The sequence below is a fragment of the Carcharodon carcharias genome, chromosome 4 (assembly GCF_017639515.1).
Source record: "Carcharodon carcharias isolate sCarCar2 chromosome 4, sCarCar2.pri, whole genome shotgun sequence".
NCBI classification, from domain to species: Eukaryota; Metazoa; Chordata; class Chondrichthyes; order Lamniformes; family Lamnidae; genus Carcharodon; species Carcharodon carcharias.
This window is the reverse complement of record NC_054470.1, coordinates 189,009,915-189,024,856: the sequence shown is the minus strand read 5'-3', so window position 1 is coordinate 189,024,856 and position 14,942 is coordinate 189,009,915. Positions and strand designations below refer to the sequence as shown.

Below are 14,942 nucleotides of genomic sequence, written 5' to 3'. Positions count from 1 at the left end.
GTCGGATGAATGGGCTAGCTGGACAAAGTGCCAGAGTGTGACCAAAGAAACATATTCCCAATGAAGGAGTCAATACCCTCAGGAGGGAACAGAAAAAGAAATTGATGGAGAAAAGTTGCAATTAAAATCGGTTTTTACATTTCCAGTCAAACCCTACCTCAATACAATTTGAGGCACCTCAATACAATTGTAATCCTCATCACAATACATTCCATGTTAGGATACAACCTGAGGGCAAAACATCTCAAGTTGAAGATCACAGGTGGTGCAATAAAATTCAAATTGCGGATGTTGGAAATCTGAAATAAAAGCAGAAAATGCTGGGAAAAACCCAGCAGGCTAGACAGCTCTTGTGTAAAGAGGAACAGAGCCTACTCCCCAGGTCTGTGACCTTAGATCAGACCTGGGATGTTGGCTCTGCTTCTCTCTCTACATGGGTGTTGCCTAGCTTGCTGGGTTTTTCCCAGCATCTTCTGATTTTATCTCACTTTTCTAACTTTTCCCAGTAATGATAAAAGTTCACCAACCTGAAACATTGGCGCTGTTTTTCTCTCTCTACAGATGCTGTCTGATATCGGCTGAGTATTTTCAGTTTTTATTTTAGGTCTCCAATTTTTCCCAGTTCTGATGAAAGCTCATCAACATGAAATGTAAACCCTGTTTCTCTCTCCACAGATGCTGCCTGATGTGCTAAGCATTTCCAGCATTTTCTGTTTTTAGTTCTCAGCTAAAAGGCTTGGCTCTAATATTTGGATCACCAACCCTACCACCCCTACCACACCCCCCCCACCCCCGAGGCCTACACTCCCAAGCCACTTTATTCAAAAAATTAAAGAAGTACATTATAAAACATTTGACTTGGAAATTACAGAAAGTGCAATGAAATTCAACTTGTCTCTTTCCAGCATGTTCCACTTTGAGGCACCTCAATACAATTGTAATCCTCATCATAATACATTCCATGTTAGGATACAACCTGAGGGCAAAACATCTCAAGTTGAAGATCACAGGTGGTGCAATAAAATTCAACATGTCTTCATATAGCATCTTCCACTCTGAGTTGCCTCATTACAATTTCAATACTCTTGATATTTACAATGTACATTTCATGTCAGGTATACAGCCCAAGGAGTCCTAACCACCAGAGATTTTTATTTTGAAAAAATACTTTATTCATAAAATATCTGGAAGAACATTACAAAACATTTCTAAATGGCATTCACAAAAAGTGCAATAAGATTCAACTTTTACACATGGATCACGAGGTACTTCAATACAATCAATGAATATTACAATCATTTCAATATGGTCATTACAGACAGTCAGACAGTGCAATGGTATTGGAGTTAAAAGCTTAGAACCATAGAAAAGTTACAGCCATCTTGTCCATGCCAGCCCGAGGACACCCAGGTGCTCTTTCTAATCCCACCTTCCTGCACCTGCCCATAGCCCTGCAGCTTACAGCACTTTAGGTGCAGATCCAGGTACTTTTTAAAAAGAGTTTAAAGTTTCTGCCTCTACCATCAACTTGGGCAGCAAATTCCAGACACCCACTACACTCTGCGTAAAAAAGTTCTTCCTTCTTGAAGGTCATGAGTTGCTTCCATCCAAAAAGGTTCACAAAAGACAATTTTTTTCAGAAACAAATGGAACCTTTCATTAAAAGATATGTTGCTGAGTCTACCCTCACCAGCATCCACTGATGCTGCAACATAACGGAAACAACTAGTCTATGAGCAGAACCAGCCTCAGCTATTCTCACTCAATTTAATGCGAATCTTCAAAAGGCCCAAAGGGAAATCTCAATCCCACTGTCCTAGTGTTTTCACTTTATCCACAACAATAGATTCCATGGAGGATAGCTTGTCCCCATCCAACACGTGAGAGGTCACGATTGGTGACGGGCTCACTGTGTCAGCTGCAACTGTTGTACAGAACCTGTCCAGCAGGGAGTACAAACTTTGGTGTCTCTGAGCAAGGCAAGCATTATGCTGCACTCTGAGGTGCTTCAATACAATTATAATACAATTAGTATTCACTCCATACATTTATTGTGAGCCATACAGCCCGAGGGGTCTATACCTTTCCCAGCCCCTCGGTGCTCTATGGCAGAAAGGTCTTAGACAGCGACCTTTCCCCATTGCACCTTTGCAGCGGCTGCCCCAAGCTTTAGTGCGTCCCTCAGCACATCGTCCTGGACCTTGGAATGTGCCAGTCTGCAACACTTGGTCGGGGACAGCTCTTTGCGCTGGAAGACCAACAAGTTTCGGGCAGATCAAAGAGCGTCTTTCACCAAGTTGATGATCCTCCAGCTGCAGTTGATGTTTGTCTTGGTGTGTGCGCCTGGGAACAGCCCATAGAGCACAGAGTCCTGTGTCACAGAACTGCTCGGGATGAACCTCGACAGAAACCACTGCATCTTTCTCCAGACCTTCTTTGCAAAGGCACAATCCACAAGTCGGTGAACAATAGTCTTGTCCCCACCACAGCCACCTTGAGGGCAACATGCAGAGGGGGTGAGACTCCTGGCATGTAGGAAGGATCTGACGGAGAGAGCCTTTCTCACCACCAGCCAAGCTATATCTTGGTGCTTGTTGGAAAGTTCTGGCAATGAGGCATTCTGCCAAATGACTTTGACAGTCTGCTCAGGGAACCATCCCACAGGATCCACCATCTCCTTTTCCCTCAGGGCCTCTAAGACGTTACATGCTGACCACTGCCTGATGGACTTGTGGTCAAAGGTGTTTCTCGGCATAAGTATTTCCACCAGGGACAGGTGGTACGGCATGGTCTGACTACGTGGAGCATTCCGCGGCAGCATGGCCAGACGCATCCTTCGCAACACCAGGGACAGGTAGAACCTCAGCACGTAGTGACACTTGGTTTTTGAGTACCGAGGGTCTACACACAGCTTGATGCAGCCACACACAAAGATGGCCATCAGGATGAGGGCAATGTTGGGCATGTTCTTCCCCCTTTATCTACAGGCTGTGGACACAATCCATTTTTGACCTCCAGATAAAGCTCGGGTGATTGCCATCATGCAGGAGTGTGGAATGGGCCAGACCTGTGCCCTGTACAGCAACAGCAAGAGTGCCTCACACCTGATGACCAGGTTCTTACCCACAATGGAGAGGGAGCGTCGCTCCCACATGCCCAGTTTTCTTTGCACCATAGACACTCGCTCCTTCCAGTTTCTAACGCATGCCCCGATCCCTCTGAACCATATCCCCAGCACCTTCAGGCCGTCAGCCCTGACAGTGAAGGGGACAAAGGATCAGTCAGCCCAGTTCCCAAAGAACATGGCCTCGCTCTTCCCACGATTTACCTTGGCTCCCGAGGCCAGTTCGAACTGGTCACAGATGTGGATCAGTCTGCGCACCGACAGTGGATCCAAGCAGAAGACGGCGACATCGTCCATGTACAGGGAGGCTCTGACCTGAGTGCCTCCACTGCCTGGGATTGTCATTACTCCTATGGCCGGATCCTTCCTGATGGACTCAGCAAAGGGTTCTATGCAACACACAAACAGGATAGGGGAGAGAGGGCAGCCCTGCCTGACTCCAGATTTAATAGGAAAGCTATCTGATTCCCACCCATTGATTGAGACTGCGCAACTGATGTTAGTGTAAAGCAGTTGGATCCAGTTGCGGATTCCCTCCCCAAACCCCATTTTGGAGAGCATATCCACCATGTAGGTGTGCGATATTCTGTCAAAGGCCTTCTCCTGATCCAGGCTGATGAGGCAGGTGTCCACACCCCTGTCCTGCACACAGGCAATTGTATCCCTGAGTAGCGCGAGGCTGTCAGAGATCTTCCTGCCTAGCACAGTGTAGGTCTGGTCAGGGTGGATCACCAATTCCAGAGCAGACTTGACCCGATTGGCGATGACCTTGGACAGAATCTTATAGTCCACATTCAACAGTGAAATGGGTCATCAATTTCTAATTTCCTCCCTTTCCCCCTTGTGCTTTTAGATGAGGGTGATGATGCCTTTCCTCATGGATTCTGACATGCTGCCGGCCAGGAGCATACTCTCATACACTTCTAGCAGTTCCGGGCCGATCCAGTCCCACAGAATACAACTCAGTCAGCAAGCTGTTGCTTCCGGGAGTTTTGCTCTTCTTGAAGGACTCAAGGGCCTTAGTCAGTTTGTCAGGAGTTAGCGGCTTGTCCAGGCTGTCCCTTGTATTCTCGTCTAAGACCTCTGTGATAGAGGACAGGAAGGACTGGGAGGCCGTGCTGTCTGTGAGCTTCACGTCATACAATCCGGCATAAAAGGATTTGCTGATCCTGAAAATGTTGAACTGCGATGACTTTACTGAGCTGTCTTCTTCCTTCAGGCTGCTGATCACAGAGCTCTGTCTGTGTACTTTTTGGAAGAAGAAACATGAACATGTCTCATCCTGCTCCACGGAGTGGACTCTGGACCGGAAGATGATCTTGGAGGCTTCTGAGGCAAAGAACGAGCCTTGCTGGCTCTTCACCTCTTGGAGTTCCTCCTTGACATTGACCCCCATCGATTGCAGCTGGAGCAGGTTCTGCATGTTTTTCTGGAGTCGGGACATTTCCCTCTGTCCCTTTCTAGCTTTCTGGACGCCTTTGAGGATGAAAAACCTCTTGATGTTTCCCTTGATCGCTTCCCACCAGTGTGTCAGGGACTCAAAGAGGGGTTTCACAGTTCTCCAATCTTTGTAATTCCTCTTGAGTTCCTCAATGTTCTCTGGGGTCAGCAGTTGCACACTTATCTTCCATGTCCCCCTGCCAACCTTCTGGTCTACCTGTAAGTGACAGTCAGTGATCAGAGAAGAACACTGGCTTGACATCGGTGGATCTGTCTGTGAACGCACGGGACACAGACAGGAAGTCTATTCTGGAACGGATGGACCCGTATGGCCGTGACCAGGTGTATCTACGCTGCGCCCTGTCTGCAGAGTTGTTGAAGACATCGTGCAGCTTGGCATCCTTTACTGTTTTCATCAGGGATCTGGACGTAGCGTCCAATCTGCTGTTGGCCCTGCCGGATCGTCCAGCCGCATCGATGATGCAGTTGAAGTCACCGCCCAGAATGACTGACCTGGAGGTCACCAGCAGCAATGGGAGCTGCTAAAAAACCACCAGCCGCTTGTCCTTTTGTGCCGGGGCATACACGTTAATTACCCAGAGTGGAGCATTCTTGTACATTACATCTGCTACGAGGATGCGCCCACCCACAACCTCCTTAACCTCAGAGACGGTCAAGTTGCCTCCCTGCAGCAGAATACCCAGGCCGGAGGAACATGAGTCATTTCCTCCCGACCTGATCGATGGCCCATTGGACCACCATTGTGACCATTGCCTATAGGAGCTGAGGTGTGGTATCGCACACTCCTGCAGAAACAGGTCAGCTTTGACCTTGGCAAGGTAGTCCAAGGTCGCAACACATCATGAAGTAGATTTAATGCCAAGCACATTTATGGATACAATCTTTATCCCCATTTTTACAGCATTTTGTTGCTTACCAAGCCCGTTGTCTTTGAGAGTTCCGGGCCTTTGGTCTGCTCCTGCTTACCCATAGTGCTCACAAAGTGTCTCACTTTGGGTGGACTGAGGAAACTGTCCTGAACCACCTCATTGGAGATGTTCCACTCACTTGGCACCTGGGGGTTCGTGCAAGGAACGAGCTTTGAATGTTCTCTGTTGGAGAAGTCTTCCTGATCCTCTCCCCCTCTGGGGCGTTGTTGCTCCTGACTTCCTGGGGCTGGGGTGCACTGAGCGCTTCACTGCTCCCAGATTCTTGACTACCAAAATTAGTTTTCCCCTAATCCACCCTATCAGTTCCCCTTATATCAAGATAAAAGCAAAATACTATGGATGCTGGAAATCTGAAACAAAAACAAAAAGCTGGAAAAACTCAGCAGGTCTGACAGCATCTGCGGAGAGGAACACAGCTGATGTTTTGAGTCCGTATGACTCTTCATCAGAACTAAGGAAATAGAGAAACAAGGTGAAATATAAGCTGGCTGAGGGAGGTGGGACAGGTAGAGCTGGATAGAGGTCCAGTGATGGCAAAGAAGAGATTGCCAAAGATATCATAGACATAAGGACAAAGGGGTATTGACGGTGGTGATATTATCTAAGGAATGAGCTAATAGGGACAATAAGGGTAGCAAGCAGGACAAGCTAGTGACAGATGGCCCTAGTAGGGGTGGGGTGGGGTGGGGGGCAAGGGATTGAGATGGGCTAAAAGGTGGAGATAAAACAATAGATCAAAATAAATTTAAAAATAGGTGGGAAAAGAAAAATATATTTTTTAAAAATTATAAATAATTGGAAAAAGGGGGATCGGAAAGGGGGTGGGGCTGGAGTAGAGAGTTCATGATCTGAAGTTGTTGATCTCAATATTAAGTCTGGAAGGCTGCAAAGTGTCTAGTCAGAAGATGAGGTGCTGTTCCTCCAGTTTGCATTGAGCTTCACTGGAACAATGCATCAGGCCAAGGATGGACATGTGGGCATGAGAGTAGGGTGGAGTGTTGAAATGGCAAGCGACAGGGAGGTCTGGATAATGCTTGCAGACAGACCGAAGGTGTTCTGCAAAGCGCTCACCCAGTCTGCGTTTGGTCTCTCCAATGTAGAGGAAACCGCATTGGGAGCAGCGAATGCTGTAGACTAAATTGAGGAAAGTGCAAATGAAGTGCTGCTTCACTTGAAAGGAGTGTTTGTGCCCTCGGACAGTGAGGAGGGGGGAAGTAAAGGGGCAGGTGTAGCACCTTCTGCGGTTGCATGGGAAGGTGCCGTGGGAGGGGGTCGAGGTGTAGGGGGTGATTGAGGAATGGACCAGAGTGTCCCGGAGGGAACAATCCCTGTGGAAAGCCGCCGGGGGGGGGTGAAGGAAAGATGTGTTTGGTGGTGGCATCATACTGGAGTTGGCGGAAATGGTGGAGGATGGTCCTTTGAACGCAGAGGCTGGTGGGGTGATAAGTGAGGACAAGGGGGACCCTAACATGATTCTGGGAGAGAGAGGAAATTGTGAGGGTGGATGCGCGGGAGACGGGCCAGCCACGGTTGAGGGTCCTGTCAACTACCGTGGGTGGAAAACCTCGGTTAAGGAAGAAGGAAGACATTTCAGAGGAACTGTTTTGGAAAGTGGCATCATCAGAACAGATACGACGGAGGCGAAGGAACTGAGAGAATGCGATGGAGTGCTTACAGGAAGCGGGGTGTGAGGAGCTGTAGTCGAGGTAGCTGTGGGAGTCGGTAGGCTTGTAATGAATATTGGTGGACATTCTATCTCCAGAAATTGAGACAGGGAGGTCAAGGAAGGGAAGTGTCAGTGATGGACCATGTGAAAATGATGGAGGGGTGGAAATTGGAAGCAAAATTAATACATTTTTCCAGATCAAGACGAGAGCATGAAGCGGCACCGAAGCAGTCATCAATGTACCGGAGAAAAAGTTGTGGGAGGGGGCCTGAGTAGGACTGGAACAAGGAATGTTCCACATACCCCATAAAGAGACAGGCATAGCTGGGACCCATGAGGATTTGGAGGAAGTGAGATGAGTTTAAGGAGAAATTGTTCAGTGAGAGAACAAGTTCAGCTAGATGGAGTAGAGTAATGGTGGATGGGGATTGTTCAGGCCTCTGTTTGAGGAAGAAGCAGAGAGCCCTCAGACCATCCTGGTGGGGGATGGAAGTGTACAGGGATTGGATGTCCATGGTGAAATTGTTGATGTGATGTAGGGCACTCCTTTCAAGTGAAGCAGCACTTCATTTGCACCTCCCTCAATTTAGTCTACTGCATTCGCTATTCCCATGAGGTCTCCTCTATATTGGAGACTCCAAATGCGGACTGGGTGACTGCTTTACAGAACACCTTCGGTCTGTCCGCAAGCGTGACCCAGACCTCCCTGTCGCTTGCCATTTCAACACACCACCCTGCTCTCATGCCCACATGTCCTTCCTTGGCCTGCTGCATTGTTCCAGTGAAGCTCAATGCAAACTGGAGGAACAGCACCTCATCTTCCAACTAGGCACTTTACAGCCTTCCAGACTGAATATTGAATTCAACAGCTTCAGATCATGAACTCTCTCCTCCATCCCCTCCCCCTTTCTGATCTCCCTTTTTCCAATTACTTATAATTAAAAAAAATATATATTTTTCTTTTCTCACTTATTTTTAAATGTATTTCAGTCTATCGTTTTATCTCCATCTTTTAGCCTATTTCGATCCCTTCCCCCCACCCCACCCCCACTAGGGCTATCTGTCACTTGCTCATCCTGCTTTCTACCCTTAATGTCACCATTAGCACATTCCTCAGATAATATCACCACCATCAACACCCCTTTGTCCTTTTGTCTATGACATCATTGGCAATCTCTTCTTTGCTTCCACCTATCACTGGCCCCCTATCCAGCTCTACCCGTCCCAACCCCCTCAACCAGTTTACATTTCACCTCATTTCTATAGTTCCTTAACAAAAACAGAATTACCTGGGAAAACTCAGCAGGTCTGGCAGCATCGGCGGAAAAGAAAAGAGTTGACGTTTCGAGTCCTCATGACCCTTCGACAGAACTGTCGAAGGGTCATGAGGACTCGAAACGTCAACTCTTTTCTTTTCCGCCGATGCTGCCAGACCTGCTGAGTTTTTCCAGGTAATTCTGTTTTTGTTTTGGATTTCCAGCATCTGCAGTTTTTTTGTTTTTATATCTATAATTCCTTAGTTATGTTGAAGAGTCATACAGACTCGAAACGTTAACTGTGTTCCTCTCCGCAGATGGTGTCAGACCCGCTGAGTTTTTCCAGCTATTTTTGTTTTTGCCCCTTATATCAAGGCTGTGTTGTGGATCTGGTCTTCTTTGATAGACAACCCAAAAAGCCCACCTTACCCTTCTTCTCATTGGCCCCACCCTGATCTTTGATTGGTCACTAGAGCCGTCACTCAGCATTTTCGGCGCCAAAGCGGGGTTTTTTGCAGCGTTCGGTTCCTCTTCTGTCTCGATCTCGGGACGCCGTCGATGGCTCAATACCGATCGCCTATTGGCCAACGAGCCCATCAATTAGCTGGGGGCGCACGGCAATTGTCCCAGTCTGTCCCGCCCTTAAGCCACTCTGATTGGTCTCAGGTGCCTAAATACCGATCAATTATTGGTTAATGCGTCCATTCATTGGACGCAGGTGGGGGGGCGGGTTAAGCGGCGCAGTGGGGCAATGTTCCAATCCGTCCCGCCCCCAGACGGCCATCATTGGTCTAGAGGACGCAAATACAAATCGCCGATTGGTTACCTGGTACATCAATCGGCGCTCGGCCGGCGGAGAAAGGCGGTGCAACGTCAAGTTAGGATGTCCCTATCGCTCCCGCCCCTTACCCCATTTCGATTGGTGCAAAAGACAAAACCGAGATTGACGATTGGTCATTGGGGGGGGGGGCCCCCATCAATCAATGGGCGGGGCGGGGCCGGCGCCGTCAGGTTAGGTTGCAAGGGGGTGTTAGTGGGATATTTCCTCAGCAAGATGGCGGTGACGGTCGAGCTTGGCGAGATCGGACGCTTCAGCCGGTGTGTGCGTTGCGGCTAGAAACCCTGCAGCGGCCGGCACGCACGCACGCACCCACCCACCCACTCACTCACTCGGAGCGGTGGTCTTGGTGTGTTTGGTGTTGGGATTAAAAATTCCTTTGCAAGGAGTAAGATTCCCGAGCGTCTCTCCTCCCGCCTCCCCCTCACGATATCTGTCTCTCTCCCCAATAAAATGGCAACCATGGAGAAACTGATGAAGGCCTTCGAGTCACTAAAGTCATTCCAGCAGGGACCGTCCAGCGAGGAGCCGGGGCAAAAACAGTGAGTAAACATATCCCGAGAGTGACGCGCGCACACGAAAAAACGGTAACACGCACGCAAAAAAAACACGCAAGGGTTTACACGCTGGCACACACAATCACGCATACATACAACAACATATACTGACACATATACAAATACACAAAAACACTGAGACATAGACATACAAAGATCCTCTGACGCATATACAAAAACACTGTGACACAGATATACAGAGACGCTCTGCCACAGGTGCACAAAGGTGCTCTGCCACAGGTGCACAAAGGTGCTCTGGCCCACGGGGTGGGCCGAGGCGCTAATATGAAAAGACGTGCAAGCAAATACCGAAATTAATGCACAGTGCACAGGCAACATGCATGCAGGCCCATGCAAACGTACAGATGTAGACTCAAAAATACAGACATGCACAGATGCACATGGTCAAATACAGTCCCTGGGTGTCTGAAGGGGGCTCCAGGAAGTCTGGGAGATGATCAGGTTTCTGTGCTTTTGTCGTCCGAATTCTGTATTCATCGATGTGGTTTCTGTTGGTAGAGCTGCATGCAAGATGTTTCCACGTTGATAGTGCTGTTTTCTTTTGAATACCTTTGCTGGAGGTTTGGGGCCAGGAAAGGAGAGCAACAATAACATAAACTGCAGATGCTGGAAATCTGAAACAGAGAATGCTGTAAGCACTCAGTGGGTCAGTCAGCACTAATAGTGAGAACAAAAAATTAACATCTGCTGGAGATCCTGCACGTGATACGTTGCCTTTTCACAGATTGTGGAGGGGGAGGAGTGCTTGTTTATTTATTTAGTTGTATTTTGGTACACTTTCCCTGGGATTGCACCCAAATTTGTTATAGAGGTGGACAATATTGTAGAGAGAAATGGATTAATGAATTTAATAGGCACCAGTGGAGGTCTCGTGGCGCAGTGAGTAACACCTGTGCCTCTCAGCCAGAAGCTCCAGGTTCAAATTCCACTCCAAGACTTGATGACCAAGGAAGCTGCATTCGTAACGTGGCCAAAACAGGTTGTGTACCAACTTGCAAACCCCTTCAACATAAGCCAATGTCAGATGGTAAGAGTGGGAGAGATTCCTGCTCAGCCATGTGATGGAGAGAAATTGGAGCCTGTACCATCACTATCCATATCTCCAAGCTACAACATACACATAAAAGTGTATGTTGCCCCGGTGGGGGTGGGGGGCGGCGGCTGTGTGGCTCAGTTGGCCGGCCTACTGGTATGGATCAGATTTGTGCCAACGGCATGGGGTTTGATCCCCGTTTTGTCTGTGATAGATTTGGGACCTGCTTCCTTGCCCTACACGTAGAAGTTGTGGTGCTGTGGGACAGATCTGTCTTTGGGCAGAGAACTCGAGAAGGCAACCCTGATCTTTTAAAATGTGGTGAAAAGTGCTGCAAGATAAGTGGGGCTCAGGGTTGTATGTTTGTGTGGAAAGTGGAATGGGGTTGGGATATTAGGGTGGGACCTTTCCCTGCCCCTCATCCATATTCACTCAGCAGCATTGCTGTTATTTTTCCTATTGAAACTCAACACCTATATAGATGCTGATTGGTATGTTCAGTCTTTGGGAGGGGAGTATTTTAATCACAAGGGTTTCCACTCACCTGGGGTGTTCAATTACCTCAACAAGCTTGCTCGGTTCCTTTTTTGCACAGAGGGATGTATACGTTCTAGCTCTCTGTAGCTGACTAAGGCCAATATTGTTAAGAGTGAACTTACTGGAAGTGGGATGGGACAGGTAGCATAAAAAGTGAAGTTTATGAAACTGGGGGCATGATGGTGCATCAGCTGGTGAAAAGTTCCCAACTTTCAGGTTTTGTTAAATACCTGCATTTGCTAGTGTAGCTTGGTGAAATCTATACAGTGGGAGTGTTTACTGTACATTGACATTCTTCTGCTCCTGCTGATGAATCCCGTTTAACAAGAGACACTTACTCCAGTCAGTGTGTGAGGTTCTTTTGAGATTGATAATATGCAATGGAACTGTAACTATTTTTGTTTATTTCCAGTTATTTATTATTCAAAATGCTAATGTCTTGCAAGGTAGTTATTTTTCCGAGAGCATAATTTCTGACGACTTTTTAAAAATGCGGGTTTGAATAAAAATACCCCAAGTTTGCAAATACTTGTTCATTAACCTGATTGACAAGTGGATGTAATACACTACTGCAGTTCCTGTCAGTAATAATAGCTAATGGGGAGTGCAATACAATGCTTTAAGAGTTCATGTAACCCTGTGAGAAATGTAAGTCGAATTACTATCATTATCACATGTCTAACGTTATCATTTATTATCGACAATATACTTTTTGCTTAATTTGGCGTTGGCCTTTATTCTTTGTAGGCAACATATATTTGGGATATTTGCCAGCGATTTTTCAGGAGATGAGAGGTTTGGATGTGATGTAGTCTTAAGGGTATAACAGCTAATGGCATCCGGCAAAAGTTTAGATGTCCTGTGTAGGACCCAATGCTACAGAGTTTACCTCTTCTGTGGATTTCATTGGAAAATTGGTGTCAGGATTGATAGACCATTTCAACATTGTTCACTGGGTTGGGGGAAGGAGAAACCAATCCTCACAATCTGTAAATGGTCTTGCCATGATTTTGCAGTGATTGAGCTGACTTAACTTGTCAGTCGTAAATTCTGATCGGCATTAGAGTCAAGAAACGAAAGGGCCACCCTAAACTGAGCCTCAGGAAAATGTTATTCTGAATAGATCTGGAGTTGATTCTCGGCAAGGTGTTTTTCTTTATGGATGTCTACACGGAGTACTAAGTGATAAAAAGGCACTGACAAGCTAAAACCATCAAGGCCATTCCCTTCAGAGTCCATTCTATCATAGACTCCTCCCACAACACTTCTCTTGCAACCCCCCCAGCCATCACGCTTATTTACATTCATCTTGGGAAAGTAGAGATGAAAGTAATTTCATCAGCTCATATATAGTTAATAAAATTCTTGACTCAAACATAAAACAGATGCAAACCCTGCAAATGACTTTCAGTATGATGCATAGTACTTTTACTGCCACCAAAATTCACTGTACTTGCCAATTATACCCCAAGCTCTAATTAAAAGCTTGCCAATGGTTTTATGCACTCTTTGATTTATATCATCAGATAAGTGATTTGTCAGTATTAGTGAATTGATTTAGTGAGGCTTTTGTTACTAATTGATGAAGCTACCTTTAATTTTTTAAATTCTTGCATACGAGGTGGGCATATCTGGCAAGGCCAGCATTTGTTGCCCATCCCTAACTGCCCTTGAACTGAATGGCTTGCTAGGCCATTTCAGAGGGCAGTTAAAAGTCAACCTCATTCCCTAAAGGACATAAGTGAAACAGATGGGTTTGTACAACAATCGATGATAGTTTTGTGGTTACCATAGACTAGTGTTATATTCCAGATTTATTAATTGAATTTAAATTCATCCAGTGTGATGGGATTTGAACCCATGTCCCCTGAGCATTAACCTGGGCCTCTGGATTACTAGTTCAGTGACATTACCACTACGCCACCATCTCCATTTGTGTGAGTAAATGCGGAAAGATGCAATTTTTACCTGCTCACTTAAATTGTTCAGAGATATTATGGGAAATTATCCTGGGGCATTTCCAGCTCTTGAATTTTGAATGTTTTTAAATTCTCACACACAGGAAATGAAAACCTCCTTAATTACTTGCGTTGAGTTCAAATTGCTCCAATAATGGAAGCAAAATTTAGTTCTTATTAATAGACAATATTATTGTTATCCTCTGAAGTGGTCCAGCAGGCCACACAGTTGTATAACACCACTACCAATTTCAAGATGGCCCACCACTCTAGGATAACTTGGGATGGACAGTAAATGCCAGTTTTGCCAGTGATGTTCACATCTTGTAAATGAGTAATAGAAAAACAAATTATTTCAAAACTCAGGAGTGGTACAGCACCAATGAACTTAGATGGCCAGTGAGTTAGTGGCCTTTGTAAAACATTATGAAATGGAGCAGACATGGGCATGGTGCTCCCATACAGCAAGAAATAGTTCCCTTAACTGTGGCTCACCAATATTTCAGCAGCCAATCAAAGGATAATATTTGAGACCTGTTTAGCAAGGTAGGTTCAGATGCAGAAAGCCACTCGATCCTTTTGATCTCCTGCTTTCAGAATACCAATTAGAAATCCTTCCTTTGACAGAAGGGGCATGTGAGCTCACCTGCCCTCTCTGATTGGCCAGGAACGCAAAGGCTCAGTTAAAGAGTGTTGGCAAAGCCCATTCCTGCCTGATTTTCAACCTGCAACTGGTCCTTCCATTTGGCCAGGGACTAAGTTGGGAAAATTCCACTGCTGGAGTTCAGTTTATGAAATGCCTTCCCATTAAAATTTTAATATGGACTGAACAGGTAGCTGCAACGTCAATCTCTTCAAAAGGGAAGGCACTTCTGAGAATGATGTGATGTGCCGATTGTCAGCCTGATCTTTCTGCTCCCCTGGCCAGTCTCCCACCTTTGTAAACTCAAGCTCATCCAAAGTTCTGTTGTATGTATCTTAACTATCCCCAAGTCCCCTTCGCCCTTATCTCCCGTGCTCTCTGACTTATATTCGGTTTCCAATTGGGAAACCTCCAAGATCTCTGTGCTCCTCTCATTCTTGCCACATGTGCATCCCCACTTTTAACTGCTCCACCTTTGGCAGCCATGCATTCAAGCTGCCAAGTCTGCAAACTCTGGAATTCTCTCCCTAAACCTCTTTGTTTCTCTACCTCGCTCTTTCTTTCTTTCTTCAGCCAGAAGTACCAAGGGGATGATCCATCTTGGCGGCCTCCTGAAAACCATAGCATCACAAATGACTGTATTCAGCCAATTTGATTCACTCCACGTGATATCAAGAAATGGCCGAAGGCACTAGATACTGTAAAGGCTATGGGCCATTTTGGCAATAGCACTGACGATTTGTGCTCTAGAACTAACCATGCCCCTAGCCAAGCTGTTCCAACACTGGCATCTACCTGGCAATGTGAAAATTGCAGGACAAATCCAACCCGGCCAATTACCGCCCTATCAGTCCACTCTCGATCATCAGCAAAGTGATGGAAAGTGTTGTTGACAGTGCTATCAAGCAGCACTTACTCA

General features: G+C 46.5%; 1 protein-coding gene across 5 annotated transcripts in view; it reads left to right on the top strand.

The window, feature by feature from the left end:
* The first annotated feature begins 9,448 nt into the window (after positions 1–9,448).
* The window catches only part of htt (huntingtin), a 232,343-nt gene continuing 226,849 nt past the window's right edge, over positions 9,449–14,942 (top strand). For 4 of the 5 annotated variants that reach the window (XM_041185572.1, XM_041185571.1, XM_041185570.1 and 1 more), the window contains exon 1: positions 9,450–9,816. In XM_041185572.1, the coding sequence (XP_041041506.1) occupies positions 9,728–9,816 (89 nt within the window). In that variant the 5' untranslated portion in view covers positions 9,450–9,727. Of the gene's footprint in view, positions 9,817–14,942 lie in introns of all 5 variants that reach the window. The other variant, XR_005942751.1, reaches the window with a different exon arrangement.